General features: G+C 37.9%; 3 protein-coding genes across 4 annotated transcripts; 2 read left to right on the top strand and 1 right to left on the bottom strand.

Annotated features, from left to right (window-relative positions):
- The first annotated feature begins 393 nt into the window (after nucleotides 1–393).
- Nucleotides 394–2,428, top strand: LOC113118379 (melanopsin). The gene has a single exon (XM_026287501.1). It carries the CDS (start codon nucleotides 792–794, stop codon nucleotides 2,304–2,306), a length of 1,515 nt encoding a protein of 504 aa, XP_026143286.1. The 5' UTR covers nucleotides 394–791; the 3' UTR covers nucleotides 2,307–2,428.
- An 896-nt stretch (nucleotides 2,429–3,324) lies between these two features.
- LOC113118322 (uncharacterized) lies at nucleotides 3,325–6,831 on the bottom strand. Of its 2 annotated transcripts, XM_026287401.1 has the most exons (6): nucleotides 6,309–6,831; nucleotides 5,357–5,407; nucleotides 4,898–5,138; nucleotides 4,597–4,755; nucleotides 4,363–4,455; nucleotides 3,325–3,969 (listed from the first exon to the last, which is right to left on the bottom strand). In XM_026287401.1, exons 3-6 carry the CDS (start codon nucleotides 4,934–4,936, stop codon nucleotides 3,634–3,636), a joined length of 627 nt encoding a protein of 208 aa, XP_026143186.1. In that variant the 5' UTR covers nucleotides 4,937–5,138; nucleotides 5,357–5,407; nucleotides 6,309–6,831; the 3' UTR covers nucleotides 3,325–3,633. The 2 variants fall into 2 exon arrangements, with proteins under 2 accessions (XP_026143186.1, XP_026143194.1); XM_026287409.1 differs by lacking the exon at nucleotides 6,309–6,831 and having other exon boundaries at nucleotides 5,357–5,589.
- Nucleotides 6,832–7,779: 948 nt separating this feature from the next.
- LOC113118315 (transmembrane protein 53) lies at nucleotides 7,780–9,999 on the top strand. The gene is made up of 3 exons (XM_026287388.1): nucleotides 7,780–7,989; nucleotides 8,210–8,313; nucleotides 8,957–9,999. Exons 1-3 carry the CDS (start codon nucleotides 7,935–7,937, stop codon nucleotides 9,653–9,655), a joined length of 858 nt encoding a protein of 285 aa, XP_026143173.1. The 5' UTR covers nucleotides 7,780–7,934; the 3' UTR covers nucleotides 9,656–9,999.
- The last annotated feature ends 4,497 nt before the right edge of the window (nucleotides 10,000–14,496 follow it).

The following is a 14,496-nucleotide window of genomic DNA, read 5'->3' as shown; positions in this document are numbered from 1 at the left end:
AGTCATTGTGCTCCACTTTCACATTGCATAAATTGATTTGGCTCACTGCATCCACTCAAAACAATCCATACACTCTTATTTTGGTGCAAAAAGTGCTTTTTTCCATCAACATCTGCGATAATTTACTTCTCTAAGCAATAAACAGTGGAAACACTTTTGTAGTTAATGACTAAAAATCGAAACAGCTTTTCATGGTCTACATTTCCTCCTGGTGACCTCTTTACCTCTTATACAACACACTGCCAACATTTCAAATGAAACATTCCACCTTGAAATAATGTAATGAAAATAAGGCCACTGTATGGAAGGGGATGTCTTTCTCTATGTTAGTGCCATTTATTATCAATATTATATATAATTTTAGCTCATAGCCACAGGGTAAAGTTTGCCAACACTACAAATATATCTTTTTATTTCTTCTTATAAAATAAACACTAAAGCACAATCATCCAGAAATAGCAACAGGTCCAGTGTGATTTTAACAAGATCAAAATATTTAGTGTTTTCTTTTTTTCTTTTCTTTTTTTGCCGTAACCGTAGGCCAAGTGATAATTTTTGTCCATTACGAAAGGCCAAGCCACAGTCTACTTACTGATCAATAATAACTTGGTGGTGCATTGATTAGTATATAAAAAGCTAATGTAGGGAGCCACCATTTACAGACTCGACACAGAGACGAGAACAACACAGGTATTTAACAAGAGAATTTAACCACCTTTTTCACTTCTCTAAACAAAATTACTATCAGTTGTGTTTACTATTAATTTACCTGAGACATCAAACCATACATCATGAGCCATCACTCCTCATGGAGAGGGCATCACTGTGGCCCTGGAGACATCAACTGCACTGCAGGCTTTAAGGAGCCAATGGGCAGCAGGAGCTACAAGTTGCTCCATGTGCCTTTCCATGGGCCGACCCACAGCCACCACCATGAGCCTCCGCACCCGTTCCCCACTGTGGATGTTCCTGATCATGCTCACTACATCATCGGTTCTGTCATCTTAATAGTCGGCATCACTGGAGCGATTGGAAACGCACTGGTGATCTACGTGTTTTGCCGGAGCCGTACTCTTCGCACCGCAGGGAACATGTTTGTGGTGAACCTGGCTGTTGCTGATTTCTTCATGTCCCTCACCCAGTCGCCCGTTTTCTTCGCAGCCAGTCTGCACAGGCGTTGGGTGTTTGGTGAGCGCTCTTGTGAACTCTATGCTTTTTGCGGGGCTCTCTTTGGGATTTGTTCCATGATGACTTTGACCGCCATCGCTGGGGATCGCTGCCTCACCATAACTCAGCCTCTCGCCCTCGTAAGCAGAGTTAGCAAACGCAAAGCAGGCGCAGTGTTGGCCGTCGTGTGGCTCTACTCCCTGGGCTGGAGCCTTCCACCATTCTTTGGCTGGAGTGCTTATGTTCCAGAGGGTCTTCAGACTTCCTGTTCTTGGGACTATGTGAGCTTCACTCCATCAGTGCGTGCATACACCATCCTCCTCTTTATTTTTGTCTTCTTCATCCCACTAGGGATTATTGCCAGCTGCTACTTTGGAATTTTCCAAGCTATCCGAGCTGCGGGGAAGGAAATACGAGAGTTGGACTGTGGGGAAACACACAAGGTGTATGAACGCATGCAGAATGAATGGAAGATGGCGAAAGTTGCCCTCCTGGTCATTTTGCTTTTTGTAATATCGTGGTCGCCCTACTCTGTGGTGGCCCTCACCGCCACGGCTGGCTATTCCCATCTCCTGACTCCCTACATGAATTCAGTACCTGCTGTGATAGCCAAGGCCTCAGCCATCCATAATCCCATCATCTACGCAATTACGCATCCAAAGTATCGGACAGCTATTGCCCGTTACATTCCAGTACTCCGCCTCATCTTGCGTGTCAAAGAGAAAGATCTTCGTTCCTCTTTTAGTTCTAGCAGTGTCAGTTCCCGTCGTCCAACCCTCACCAGCCAGTGCTCTCTGGGGGTTAGCATTGGCAATGCTGCGCGAGCTAACGGCCGCTGGGGGAAGACACGCTTGTCTTCTGCTTCAGATAGTGATTCTTGTTGGACTGAGAGTGAGGCTGATGGTTCCAGTGTCAATTCCCTGACCTTTGGCCGTCGTGTGTCCACGGAGATCTCTACAGATACTGTCATTCTCTCACCAGGGTCAAGTACGAACAGCTCCAGTGGGCAGAAGCTGGAAAAGACACATAAAGTTGTAAGCGTTCCAGTGCCGTCTATTACATTTGAAACAGATTCAGCTGACGGCGAGTCTCTGTCTGATGGGAAAGTTTTGCTCCTCAGGGGGGAAATAAGGGAATGATGCAATGTTTCAGAATAACTCTGGTTGTAGTAAGCTGAGTAGTAGTTGCTTTGACCTATTATTTTTTATTAGAAATATTTATTTATATGTCCTTCTTTACTCTGCAAGCTTCTGTATTGTTAGTTTTGTGAACTTTTTTTCTAAACTTTTCAGAATTTAGCAAATGCATTTATTAATTTAAATGATTTCCTTCAGAAAACGTTAGCATTTGTAATTTTTTTCTTTCAATTACACTGTAAAATGTAATTAGTTGACCTTACTTAAAAAAAGTATGCAAACTCATTGCCTCAAAAAAATTAAGCAAAGTAAGCTTAAGATTAGTGAGTTAGAAAAGCTTGTTTATTTTAAGTGTGCAGTACTAAATCAAGTAGTACCACTAATACGTTTTTTTATGTTCATGTAACTTAATAGACATGATTTGTGTTAACTTAATTTTTTCATGTTGTGTGGATTGCTTGATATAAATTTAACCCCACTTAGAATTACTAAATACCTACAACTTAACATTTTTAGTTCTGCGCACTCTTTTTTCAAGTTCACTTAAATTAAAGAAACCAATTTCCTTGAATGGGTCCTTGTTGCAGCTGCCCAGGTTTAGGTCCAACCTGTGGCCTTTTTTCTCTCTTTATCTATTTTTGCTGTTACTATCTGATAAAAGCAAACACACCACAAACATATACTTTAAAAGAACACTCACTGGGTTGATTCAGCTCCATTACAACATTTATTCAATGCACATTCAAGTACAAACAGAGGTTAAACAACAAAGTTGTTGTTTGATTTAACTGTAGAAAATAAAGGAAAAATATAAAAAATAAAACCACATTTCTGTGAGCTAATAAGAGTCTCCCAATATTAAACAGGTAAAAACCTGATAACTACAGGACTTCAGTGCATGGAAAAATCAGTGCATTTCTGATCAAAGCTGTAAGTACAACAAATGCTTTTGTTTCCCAAATTGAACAGTCCAAAGATTAAACCACCACAAAGAAAAAAAAAAAAAAAAAAAAAAAAAAAAAAAATCACTCCTTGGGGTTTCTATTTGTACTACATTAAAACTATTAAAAGTTTTCCAAAAACACAAATGTAAACAGGACAACCTTGCTAGGTTATTTTCTGTCATTATCATCTAATAACAACTAACAACACTTTGCAAACAGCTCTATTTCCACCATTAGCATACCTGCATAACATGGTACAGACTTCCATGGATTTTTTCTTTTCTTTTTTAAAATGAGATCGTAAATTAGCGTGAACAGTTGCAAGAAAGCATCAAACATTAATGGCTGCAAAGCTTACAAAGTGCTATCTGACAGCTGACGGCTCTTTACTGTTCTAACCCAAAAGACTGTTCTTCAGAGTTAACAGTTTTGATGGGAGTTTTTTTCTTTCCCAGTCCAAGCATCACAGTCTGAATGAAGTGGAGTGTATTTGACATGCATTTTGGGTAATCCAAATGCAATACATATGTAAGTCCAAACAACAGACAAACTGCCTGAGGCAAGTTTTTAATATGATCCATGACAATACCTCCCTCCAGAATGATGGCAGTGGAGACGGGCTGGAGTTCCACTGAGCTTTGACCCTCATGAGGACTATCTTCACTGACAACTGTCAGCACACCAACAGTGATGCATTCTAGGGCCTCGTCTCTCGTTGTATCCTACAAAGAAACACATTCTTCAGCATTGCAATTTATGCTATTCTAAAACATTTATTTTTAGTTTTGTAATGTTATCAGAGAATATGGCTTTAAATATGTTTTCACACTGGATTGTTACAATAAAGCAAACAAAAACTTTTCAACCTAGACTCCAACTCCTTAGATTTTAAATTAATGAATGTGTATAACGTTTATGTGGAAAATTTTATTTTTATTTACTGGCTGTTTACATATCTCTCAGATTAGTTGTAGAGGTATTGCTATACAAAATACATCAGTCACTGTACAAAATGTTTATTGTATATCGAGCAGATAGAATTACATATTCTATGTCAACACAGGTATAGTTTTATATTCATGTAGACAAACTTTTTCTTATGTGCAAGTACTTACAGAGCAGGTCTTATAGAATTCACTGGATTCATCACAGAGTAAAATGGGAATGTCTTTGAGGACAACAGAGTGAAGTACTGTCACGTCTGGTGTCTAATGATACACAGAGAGAGAATAGACCAGTTAACAGAGTAATTTGCAAGACACAAGCAGACAGGAAATAAAATAGGTTGGTCTGAATCGGCTCATTTGATGAACTATCATACAGATCAAAAGCAAAATGAACCTACTTACCTTACAGCTTATGTGCTGAATCAGCTCCCTGAGTTTCCGACCAACAGTTCCCTTCTTTGTTTTGAAGAGTTCGATGAAACGTGGTGCGTACTGGTCCTGAGCCTCAAAAAAGTCTCCCTCAAGATTCTTACTGGCGATTCTATTAAACTCAGCAAACACCTGAAGTAGAGAGAGGGGTGGGTAGGGATGGAGAGGTGGCAGAGGTATTAACATTCCAACAAGTGTTTGGATTTCTAGCCACACACCTTGAATTTATTTTTGATTTGCATTATTTTATTGGTTGAGAATTAAAATAGCTTACCTGTCTCTCTGTGAAGAGTGCTGGCCATCGTTCAACCATTTTCAACCAGGATTGCTACATCCTCACATCCAGCTTTTCGAAGCTTTGTGCGATAATTGGCCATCTTAAATTTAAGGCTGTTTTTCCAGCCATACCATTTGTGTGGTCCAGGCTCAGCGAGGCAGGGGTATTTTCTGATCAGTGCCTGTGCAACACTGCTGAAGTTATCATCTTAATGGGCTATAAATCGAACCCACAGTATCTATAGAGACAGTCCAGAAATACTAATTACATCAAATATTTGAAATTCAAAATATGCACAAAATATTCTGTATGATGAAATATACTATAATGATGAATTAATTTTAACACACAAGAAAGATTTAATTTTATTTTCTTTTGTTGTAATCCAACCGCTCTGATGGAAGCATAACTTTTTCTTCAGCATGCAATAATAATACAGTTATTATTTTAAAATACCTTTTACTGCTGGGACTACCTATGTGTGGATTGATCACCATCTGCTTGAGCCTGGAAGGGGACAATTAAAAAATAATACAACATTTTAACACAACCATAGCTCACCACAACTCAAATACAAGTACATGTGAAAACTATAACATAAGCCTATAACCCACAATGACAGTTCCCAGTATTAAAATGTACATATGTACAAGATGACCTTAAAGAATAATGTAAGCCACTGAGTATGCCAGCAAATACCTTCATAACAGGCTATGATAAACGGAGTGTAAAAATATTTTCAGACAGGGGGACACTCTACTCCGGTGTACAGAGTCTGATCTAGGTACTACACATGGTAACCATGGAAACGGCACAGCTACGAATATCGACTAGTGTTAAGTGCTGAGTGTTAAATAAAATAACAAAGTTAACGTAGTTGACTGTGGTGATATCCCCAATCATATGTCGAAACACAGTGGTAATCCTGTCTTTGATAAAGACAAGACTGTTATTAACTTTACAGCCTATCTTAAAATAAAATGATACATCCAGACTTGTTCTGATGTTCTGCCTGAGTTTATAAACAACAGTTATAAAGCTCAGTAAACTCACAAACCGCCGGGATCAGTTTGTCATCATGCTAGTCAGTACTCGACAAAAGTTACTGGCATGGCAGATGGGCGCGGGCATGACGAGCACGCCCGCGACCGTTACACTAAAGTTTTTCCTCAATTTGAACGTGACTAGTCTTTAAAGTTACCTATTTTCAACACAGAGGAAGTTTTGGATTGAAAAAATAATGAAGTATTGACCAAGTTTCATCAAAATATAGCCACGTTATGTCCATGTTAGTTAGCTAGCTTTAACCGACATTACTACACACACATCAGTACTAGCAAGCACACACTGACGCTGATTTAACGTACAGAAACAAAACGGTCTGCACAAGGTTAAAATATTTACTCACCAAATGAGTGTGCCAAGCACAAGAATCGCTGATATGATGAAGATAAACAAAAGCCCAGTTGAAGCGATGTTTAGGTCCAGCTCCACCTGGTCAGTTCAGTTGCAGGCACGATGTGACATCTCTGCAAATTTACGAATCCCGCCACGCCAAGACCCGCCCTACGAAGCAGCTTGATTGGTTGGGGTTAGGCATTTCACCTGGATTGGTTAAGGTTAGTCAGGGGATATGACCTGTACAAATCAGGTACGTAAGCATGGACGCCTGGCCAATAGTAGCTATTGAAGGGAGGGGCCATAGTGGTGAACAAATATCGCCGTCTAGCGTAGAGAGGACTGATCTGCGCATGCCCACAGATCATGAACTTACTTTTTCTAAATTAATCTAACTCAAGTAAACTGAGCTGGTAAGATTTTTCAACCTCAAAGTACAAGTAACTTACTAAAAGCAAGTGTAAATAGCAGGTTGATAAAAACTGATTAAAGTCAAATTAATATTTTTAATTAAATAGCATGTTTGCATTTACAGTGTATAACATAACTAATAACCATCTATTTGTTTTTTTCTGGTTTAATCTGAGTATATATTCTGGCGTGGCATATACAAATATCTTAAGTAGTCCTGTTTATTTCTAACATTCATTGTATTTTTAATTGTTGTCTAAGTGTCGCAATAAAACAAATCCAGAAAAATTGAGTGTGTTTTTTTGTTTTATTTCTGAGGTCCAAAATGTAAAAAGTTGTCATACAGGCATTAAAGGCTACTTACCAAAGGTTTTAACCTCACATTTAAAGTGAAAATGAGTTCACATTTAGTTTTGCAAAAAAAAAAAAAGATATAAAAAAATAAAGAAAAGAAAAACAAGTAAATTGTAAAATACTGTGCCCATAAGGAGACATGGTCGGTTCCCTAAACATAAGAAGTAGTGGTCATGATAAATGGCTGTGTTACCTTGACAAAATGATCTTGTGTCCACGACATAATATAACGTTCCCACGAGTTAATATGACATTCCCTCAAATTAATAGCTCATGGCCACGACATATTATCACGTTCCCACAATTTATTATGTAGTGGCCATGGCAAAACTAAGTGAACCGACCATATCACCTTACGAGCACCCTAGAATTGTGATCATCTTTGATTTATACAATTTTGAAAAACAATTTAGTAATGGAAATACATAAATTTTGACTCATATACACAACTTTGACCACAGTAATCTCTTTCTTTATACATATTCGTACAGTGGCTCTAAAAATTTAACAATTAAAATACTTAACATGTATGAATTTCATTGTAGTAGATTGTCAGAACTTGCACTTTACACCATAAATATTGTTGAATCGTTTAATTTTAGTTAACTGAATACAATTATTAACCCTTTTAACTTTTTATTAAAAAGGTTTGTTTTTTGTTTGTAGGTACCTTTATTTTGAAGTTGTCTGTTACTTGTGAATCGTGACCCGGATGTTGTATGAAACAATGGCACGCTGATGTTTCCTGCTTCACTCGTGTATCGCCCCTGTCTCTGACGGTCCTCTCAGCATCACAAGAGCAGTGTAACGCGACACTTGTTTCAAGTGAATTATTAATGGCAGACAGACGACTGGGGAAATAACCGTAAATATGGGGGATGATGGTATAGACTATAACATAGTTTTTCCAGAGGCACTGATCTCAGGTAAGTGCTGTTCTGAGGATGTCAGCAACTCTGGGTTGCCCTGTTGCCCAATTCCCTGCGCATATGCCCAGTAGAAATATTTAACTTAGAGCAAATGAATGGAAGCCTGGTTTAAATCGTAGTTTAGAGATGTTAAATAGAATAGGCCACTCATTTCACACACTGTAAGTGCGTATCATTGGATCCGGGTTGTTTGGACGCATTATTCTTGTCTTGACAGAGAAGCACTGGCGTGGATCGAAGGAGCCAGTCGTTATTCTGCTGGGCTGGGCGGGCAGCAGAGACAAACATCTCGCCAAATACAGCTCTATTTATAATCAACAGGTCACACATTTTCCTATGCCTTGAAAACATACACATATTGTTGTTTCTTCATATATGTGAATATATGAAGATATATTGTTTTATATATGTAATTATTTTTATTTATATTTGTATTTATGTTATTAAAACATCATATGTCTTATGTTTCATATTGAGCATTATATCTTTAATAACTTTTGAGAACGTTTTTGGTAAATTGTAATTCAATATTTCACTCTTGAATCATCATAGGTGTAGTATTAATTTCAGTAATATTTAGTAATACTATAACTATAAAAAGTTTTAATAATCATTCTAATTCTGTGAGAATATATCCACATCACAGCTATAATGACAACGACACAGGAACAATATCATTGAAATCATATTTAGACCATTTGTTTTTAAGCATTTAAAGCATCAGATGTCGTAACTGACTTATAATGAACAGAACTTTATCATCTGCTAGTGTGGATTTATATGGTTAATGTTATACTTATATATACTTCAGACAATAAAATATGCACATAAAAAAACAATTAATGTGACCAAACAAAACAAAACAAAAAATGAAATCTGATTCATTTAATAAAATTGGGACATTAAGGTGGACCATAGTTACACATATATAGTGTACTTCTGACAGCTTCTCTTTTCTTGGTAGGGATGTGTGACTCTACGCTACACAGCTCCTTTGAAGACCGTTTTTATTTCAGAATCACTTGGCTACAAGGAACTAAGAAGCACTGCGCAAAAACTACTTGAACTTCTGTTTGACTACGAGGTGGAGAACAACCCAGTTTTCTTCCATGTTTTCAGCAATGGGGGCTTCATGCTTTACCGCTACATGGTTGAGTTATTGCACAGTCACAAGCAGTTCAATACTCTGTGTGTGGTGGGCACAGTTGTGGACAGTGCCCCTGGCAGTCAAAACGTTATAGGGGCCCTAAGAGCGCTCAAAACTACCTTAGGGCCCAAAGTCAATCTGCTTCTGCAGTACTTCCTCCTGGCACTGTTTGCTGTGGCCATTTTCCTTCTCAGAATTGTTTTGTATCCTGTGACCAAGTACTTTCACAAGAATCACTATGATGCCATGATGGAGCACCCGCCCCCTTGGCCTCAGATGTACCTCTATTCCAGAGCAGACAGGGTGATCAGGTACAGGGATGTGGAGAAGATGGTAAAAGTGTTGCTGGAGAAAGGGCTGACAGTTGAAAGTTTCGATTTCATCACCCCAGCCCATGTGAGTCTATACAGAGACTGTCCGGAGGACTATTCCAGCAGGTGCAGGAAGTTTCTGACCCGCTGCATGAGTTCTTCAGAGGAGACCATGACAAAAAAGCGTCTCCAAGTTCAACACTGATTACACAATTCTTGATCAGCTTGTAAATATACACACACACTGTAAATTTCTGTGTGCACCAACCATCCTATTTGAGAAATAAAAGGACTGCTATTTAATAAATAAAAAAACTAAGCTCAACATGAAATTTTAACAGGGTTACATTTGTATCCTAATCTCTAATGTATTTGTTTTATGCTGTGAATTAAATTGTAATCTAGGGGGTTACTGGTTTATTACAATGATTGAGATTTTTAGACATTGTGAACGAGTATGTTTGTGTATTTAGACATTGTAAATGGATAATTTAATGTATTTGAGTAATGCGCCTTTCTTAAATAAAAGCTTCTGTTGAATAAGCTTGATAAAATTCAACTTTTGCAAAGGGAGGTCAGTACTGTCAGTAAGCTGGCCGGTTGCTTGAACTTCCAGAGTCTCAAGACAGGTCATACCATCTGTTACATATGTCACTACATAAAACTGTAGATTTGTCCAATTTGAATCAGAAAGGTAACCACTAGTTCTCAAGACTGCCTCTAATTAAAGTGCATCTGACCCAAGAAAATAGAGTTGTAAAAATATTGTCAATTTCCACAACAAAACAACAAAAGTTTTTGAAACTGCAAATCAATTGCAAAGTGATTGACTCTTTCGAAATGCTTGAAACTCCGCACGATAAGGGCATCTGTTGGTTAAAGTATTGTAAATGCAGTGAGAATGCAGCAAAAACTGAAATTTTAGTATTTATGAAGTCAGTATGAAGTGTGCACTGAGGCACTGATTCGAAACAAAAGATTCGTAAAGGTTTCTAAGCTTTGCCTGTTTTTCATTTATTCTCCTCCTGATGGTGTGCACTATCTAACCTGAGAGTGAATGCTCTTGTGTAGATTAAAACAATGTACTTTTTGCTTTTTGGGGAAGTCGTGGCCTAATGGTTAGCAACTCGGACTTGCAACTGAAAGGTTGTGAGTTCGAGTCTCGGGCCGGCTGGAATTGTAGGTGGGGGGAGTGCATGGAAGGTGCTCTCTCCACCTTCAATACCACGACTTAGGTGCCCTAGAGCAAGGCATCGAACCCCCAACTGCTCCCCGGGCGCCGCAGCATAAATGCCTGCCCACTGCTCCAGGTGTCCTCACAGTGTGTGTGTGTGTGTTCACTGCTGTGTGTGTGCACTTTAGATGGGTTAAATGCAGAGCACGAATTCTGAGTATGGGTCACCATACTTGGCTGAATGTCATGTCATTTTCTTATGACAGAATTGTCTTTTGCGTCTGTTCTCTTTAATGAATAATGCATATTGAGCCTATTGAATCATTGTTTCAAACGGTTTTGAATCAAGATGGTTGTCATAAAAAATCCTTATCCAATAATCACAACAGACGGGATGGATCTTGAAAAAGCAATATTTTACCCTAAAGCAGGGACTGCTCTGTCAGACTGGCCACTCAGTACAGCAACAAACAAACCCATTGAGTAACAATGCTTCTTTATATTCATATTGCATCCCCCCCCCCCAGTATTTACAACATAAAACCAGTTCCTTGTGCTCAGCTGCCACGGTAGCAATCATCATTTACAGAGTTAATCCTACCTATATAACGGCATTATAGAATATCTTCAACAGCAGTGCAGTATCTTCACCTCATATTTGTCATAGAAAGATATTTCACTTCCAGCCAGGTAAAATTGGCCTTTGTCTGTCTTGACAGTCAGCCAGCTCGTGATCAGGAGGGCTTTAAATTGGTCAGACAGAGGTTCTGATGGCATGTCTCCGACTGTCACGTCTGACATTTCAGAGTGAGTCACTGGCATTTGTCTCTCTGAAAATAGCCGTCTGTGGCACTTCATATATCATTTCAAGCCACTGATAGGGAAGAGAGAAAGAGAGGATTTTATTTATCTGTTTAGACAGATGAACATTGTTTATTGTTTCTGTCCGGCTGGTTAAGACGCATGCATTGCTTATGTGTTTTCTTGAAAAAAGTGTTTCAGGACTGACTTTAAATTAAATTATGTGATAGTACTAGTGATAGTATTAGTTTTCTGTAAGGGTATAAGTATAAAAACAATAGATGTCCATGGAAAGCCACCCACAGTTAAAAGAAATCTAATCTGTGTGTGTTTTCAGATTCAGATTGCCATAAGTTTATTGTGATTACCACCATAAATAAAATGATGGAGCACAATAAAAAATGAGAACAACTCCAAAATGTAAGATTTGGAATATTTCTCTTTTTGCTGCGAGTCGGTGTTTGCTAAAGTCCAGTGATAACTGTTTTGTCTGTATGTGCTGTAGCACATTAGTTTCAGTAGAGAGCAGCATTTTTCCATGGTTCACCTACTGTATCGTGTAAAGCACGTCTCTCCATCCCTCTGCCTTTGAGTGTTCTGTGTGATAGCTTGTCGTTTTTTTTCAGCGATCTAGCTATAACACCACTGTTTTCAAGGCTTAATGTATACTTCCTACTTTGTGAAGCATGTATGTGAAGCAATTAAGTACAATATTTAAACTCAGCTAATATTATTGATCACATCTGATATGCTGCTCAGATCAGGAGTAGAAGCATTTCATCCCAAGGTTAACAGGAGAAGATGACCTTTTGGCTTTCATAGAACTTTTATCATTGGATTTCTTTTAAGCAGCAGGCCTGTGTAATTGACAGCACACTGTGTAATGACAACGCCTGGAAAAAGTCCTGAAATTGCCCTGGGAGTTAATGAAGTCGCACAGTGTGATGAGGGAAGATTGTGGTGGAAAGGGGTCAACAGGCCTCTTCAGCCCTCTCGTCCATGGAAAATGGCTGCTGTCAGCCGCTGAACATTATGGGGATCTGAATGCCCACACAGCACTTGCCCAGAGATGAATTATTTAAAACAGTGCCCTTTGGCAGATGAGCCTCGTTTGCACTACTAGGGACAAGCAACAGTGAAAAAGAAAAGTAGGCTCCTTAAATAGTTTTGTAATGAAATGTATTTATATTTTTAAATAATTTACATCATCTATTTTCTTCGGTTATATTTCTACATAAGACACTGGCTATGTTCAGAATGTAATACTGGCTTTCAAATGACTGAATACTCAGTGTACATTGTATAATGCATACTATTTTTTTAAAAACTGAATCAAATGACATTATATCAATATTTAATACATCATTGAATTTCTCATCACTTTGTATGTACGCAACTCCAAAAGTGGTAATTTTGTGATTTTATTCCAATTTCATGAAAACATGTTATTTCTGATAAGATAATGAATAAATAAAGATTAATAATATTATTTCTGTTCAATCATTACACTAGCAATTAATGGTCAATGTAAGTGCATTGCAGTGTGGTATACAGTCAATAAGCTCTTTTGTATATTGCACATTTTGGGAAATGTAATAGTTCATCCATGTATTCAGTACAGAAAACGTGCATACAGTTCATACAGTATACGTTGTATATACTATGCATTTTAATAAGTATTATGATAGTAAGCTATGCTGAACATCCAAGATCTACCTGCTTGTGTCAGTGCTGTAGGCCTGGGTGGGTGCAATGTCCAACCTTGAACAACAGATTGGCAGTATCAGCCAATGCAGCAGTAATGTTAGAGTCTGAAAACGATGTCCATTAGCAAAACAGCCCACTGAAGCACAGAGAATTTGGTCTGCCTCCTCATTTTAAACGCCTCCGAACGCCACTGGGCTCAGAATTATTATATATAATTATTACATTAAGTGTATCATACGCAGAGATTTTTATGCTATTTTGTAGTAGCACACTCTTTTTCGTAGCGGTAGCCTACATTTTCTGGTGATCAGCTTGTGATGCTCTCGACCATATTAAACAAAATATTTTATTTTATTTTTATATAACTTTTTTGAATCATAACCTGGAGTTAAAAGATAACCTGAAGCATTGGCATTTACAGTCAATGGCCATCAAACACTGAGGGGGATGTCTGTGAATTTTCTAAATCTGTTTTGGTATTTGTGACTGTCACCCTCTTTTACTTTGAGTTTAATGTCAAATCGTACGTTTGTTTTTACATGCATTGCCCTTTGGATAACTGAGATAGACTGCTTGTGAAGATATACTGCCATATACAATCGCCATGCACTCGGTTAGGTTCATGCTCCATTTCTGAAGAGCAATAGCTGATATGATATTGTTGCCCTTATTCAAGGAGAAATCGGTAAATCTGTCATGACAGTCTGAGTTATTAGATAGCCCAGGAAGAAGTTTTAATGTTTCAGAGGATTTAAATGATCTTACTGTTAAATGATCTTATCTTACTGAGGATCTGAACAGTATTATCTTACAGGTGAACTCAGAAATTAGGGGCCTGGATCTAAATGCAGACTAATCTTAATAAAGATAAATAAAAAAACGAACAAAAACAGAAATACGGAAGAACACCAACTAAACACTAGTAAAGACAACCAAGACCTAACCAACTTAATAGATCCAGCAGATTAACATTTATATCTTCAGACGCTCAGCATTGGTTCTTGTTTTGTCCTGTTTCTTTCTTTTTTTTTTTTTTGGTTTATATTTATTAAATTAATTTATGCTGCACTTGAATCCATACTTCCCTTTTTTCTGATTTTCCCCATCATTATAGACACCATCATTAACTCACTCTTTTGTTATGTTTTTCTTCGGTGGAAGGTAATTTTTGAAAAATGATATGTTGAAATATTTTTGTCCATGAGGTCCAAAACAACACAGACTATACCCCAAAATATCTTCTTTGACACATGAGGGTGAAATAAAGGATGACAGAATTAACATTTGTGGGTTGAATAAATCTTCCATCTCATGAAACCCTTGCTGAGATGGTTTTCGAATTGAAGATACTTCCCTTCCAGTCA

The sequence above is a fragment of the Carassius auratus genome, chromosome 2, assembly GCF_003368295.1.
Source record: "Carassius auratus strain Wakin chromosome 2, ASM336829v1, whole genome shotgun sequence".
In the NCBI taxonomy this organism is placed as follows: Eukaryota; Metazoa; Chordata; class Actinopteri; order Cypriniformes; family Cyprinidae; genus Carassius; species Carassius auratus.
The sequence above is the reverse complement of the archived record's forward strand: the minus strand, read 5'-3'. Positions and strand labels throughout refer to the sequence as shown.

Coding starts and splice junctions, on each gene's coding strand:
- LOC113118322 (XM_026287401.1), bottom strand. CDS start 4,936: ATGGTTGAACGATGGCCAGCACTCTTCACAGAGAGACAG. Junction 4,456..4,596: donor TTCAGCACATAAGCTGTAAG/GTAAGTAGGTTC, acceptor GTGTATCATTAG/ACACCAGACGTGACAGTACT. Junction 3,970..4,362: donor AATTCTATAAGACCTGCTCT/GTAAGTACTTGC, acceptor GTTTCTTTGTAG/GATACAACGAGAGACGAGGC.
- LOC113118379 (XM_026287501.1), top strand. CDS start 792: ATGAGCCATCACTCCTCATGGAGAGGGCATCACTGTGGCCCTGGAGAC.
- LOC113118315 (XM_026287388.1), top strand. CDS start 7,935: ATGGGGGATGATGGTATAGACTATAACATAGTTTTTCCAGAGGCACTG. Junction 7,990..8,209: donor TCCAGAGGCACTGATCTCAG/GTAAGTGCTGTT, acceptor TTGTCTTGACAG/AGAAGCACTGGCGTGGATCG. Junction 8,314..8,956: donor GCTCTATTTATAATCAACAG/GTCACACATTTT, acceptor TTTTCTTGGTAG/GGATGTGTGACTCTACGCTA.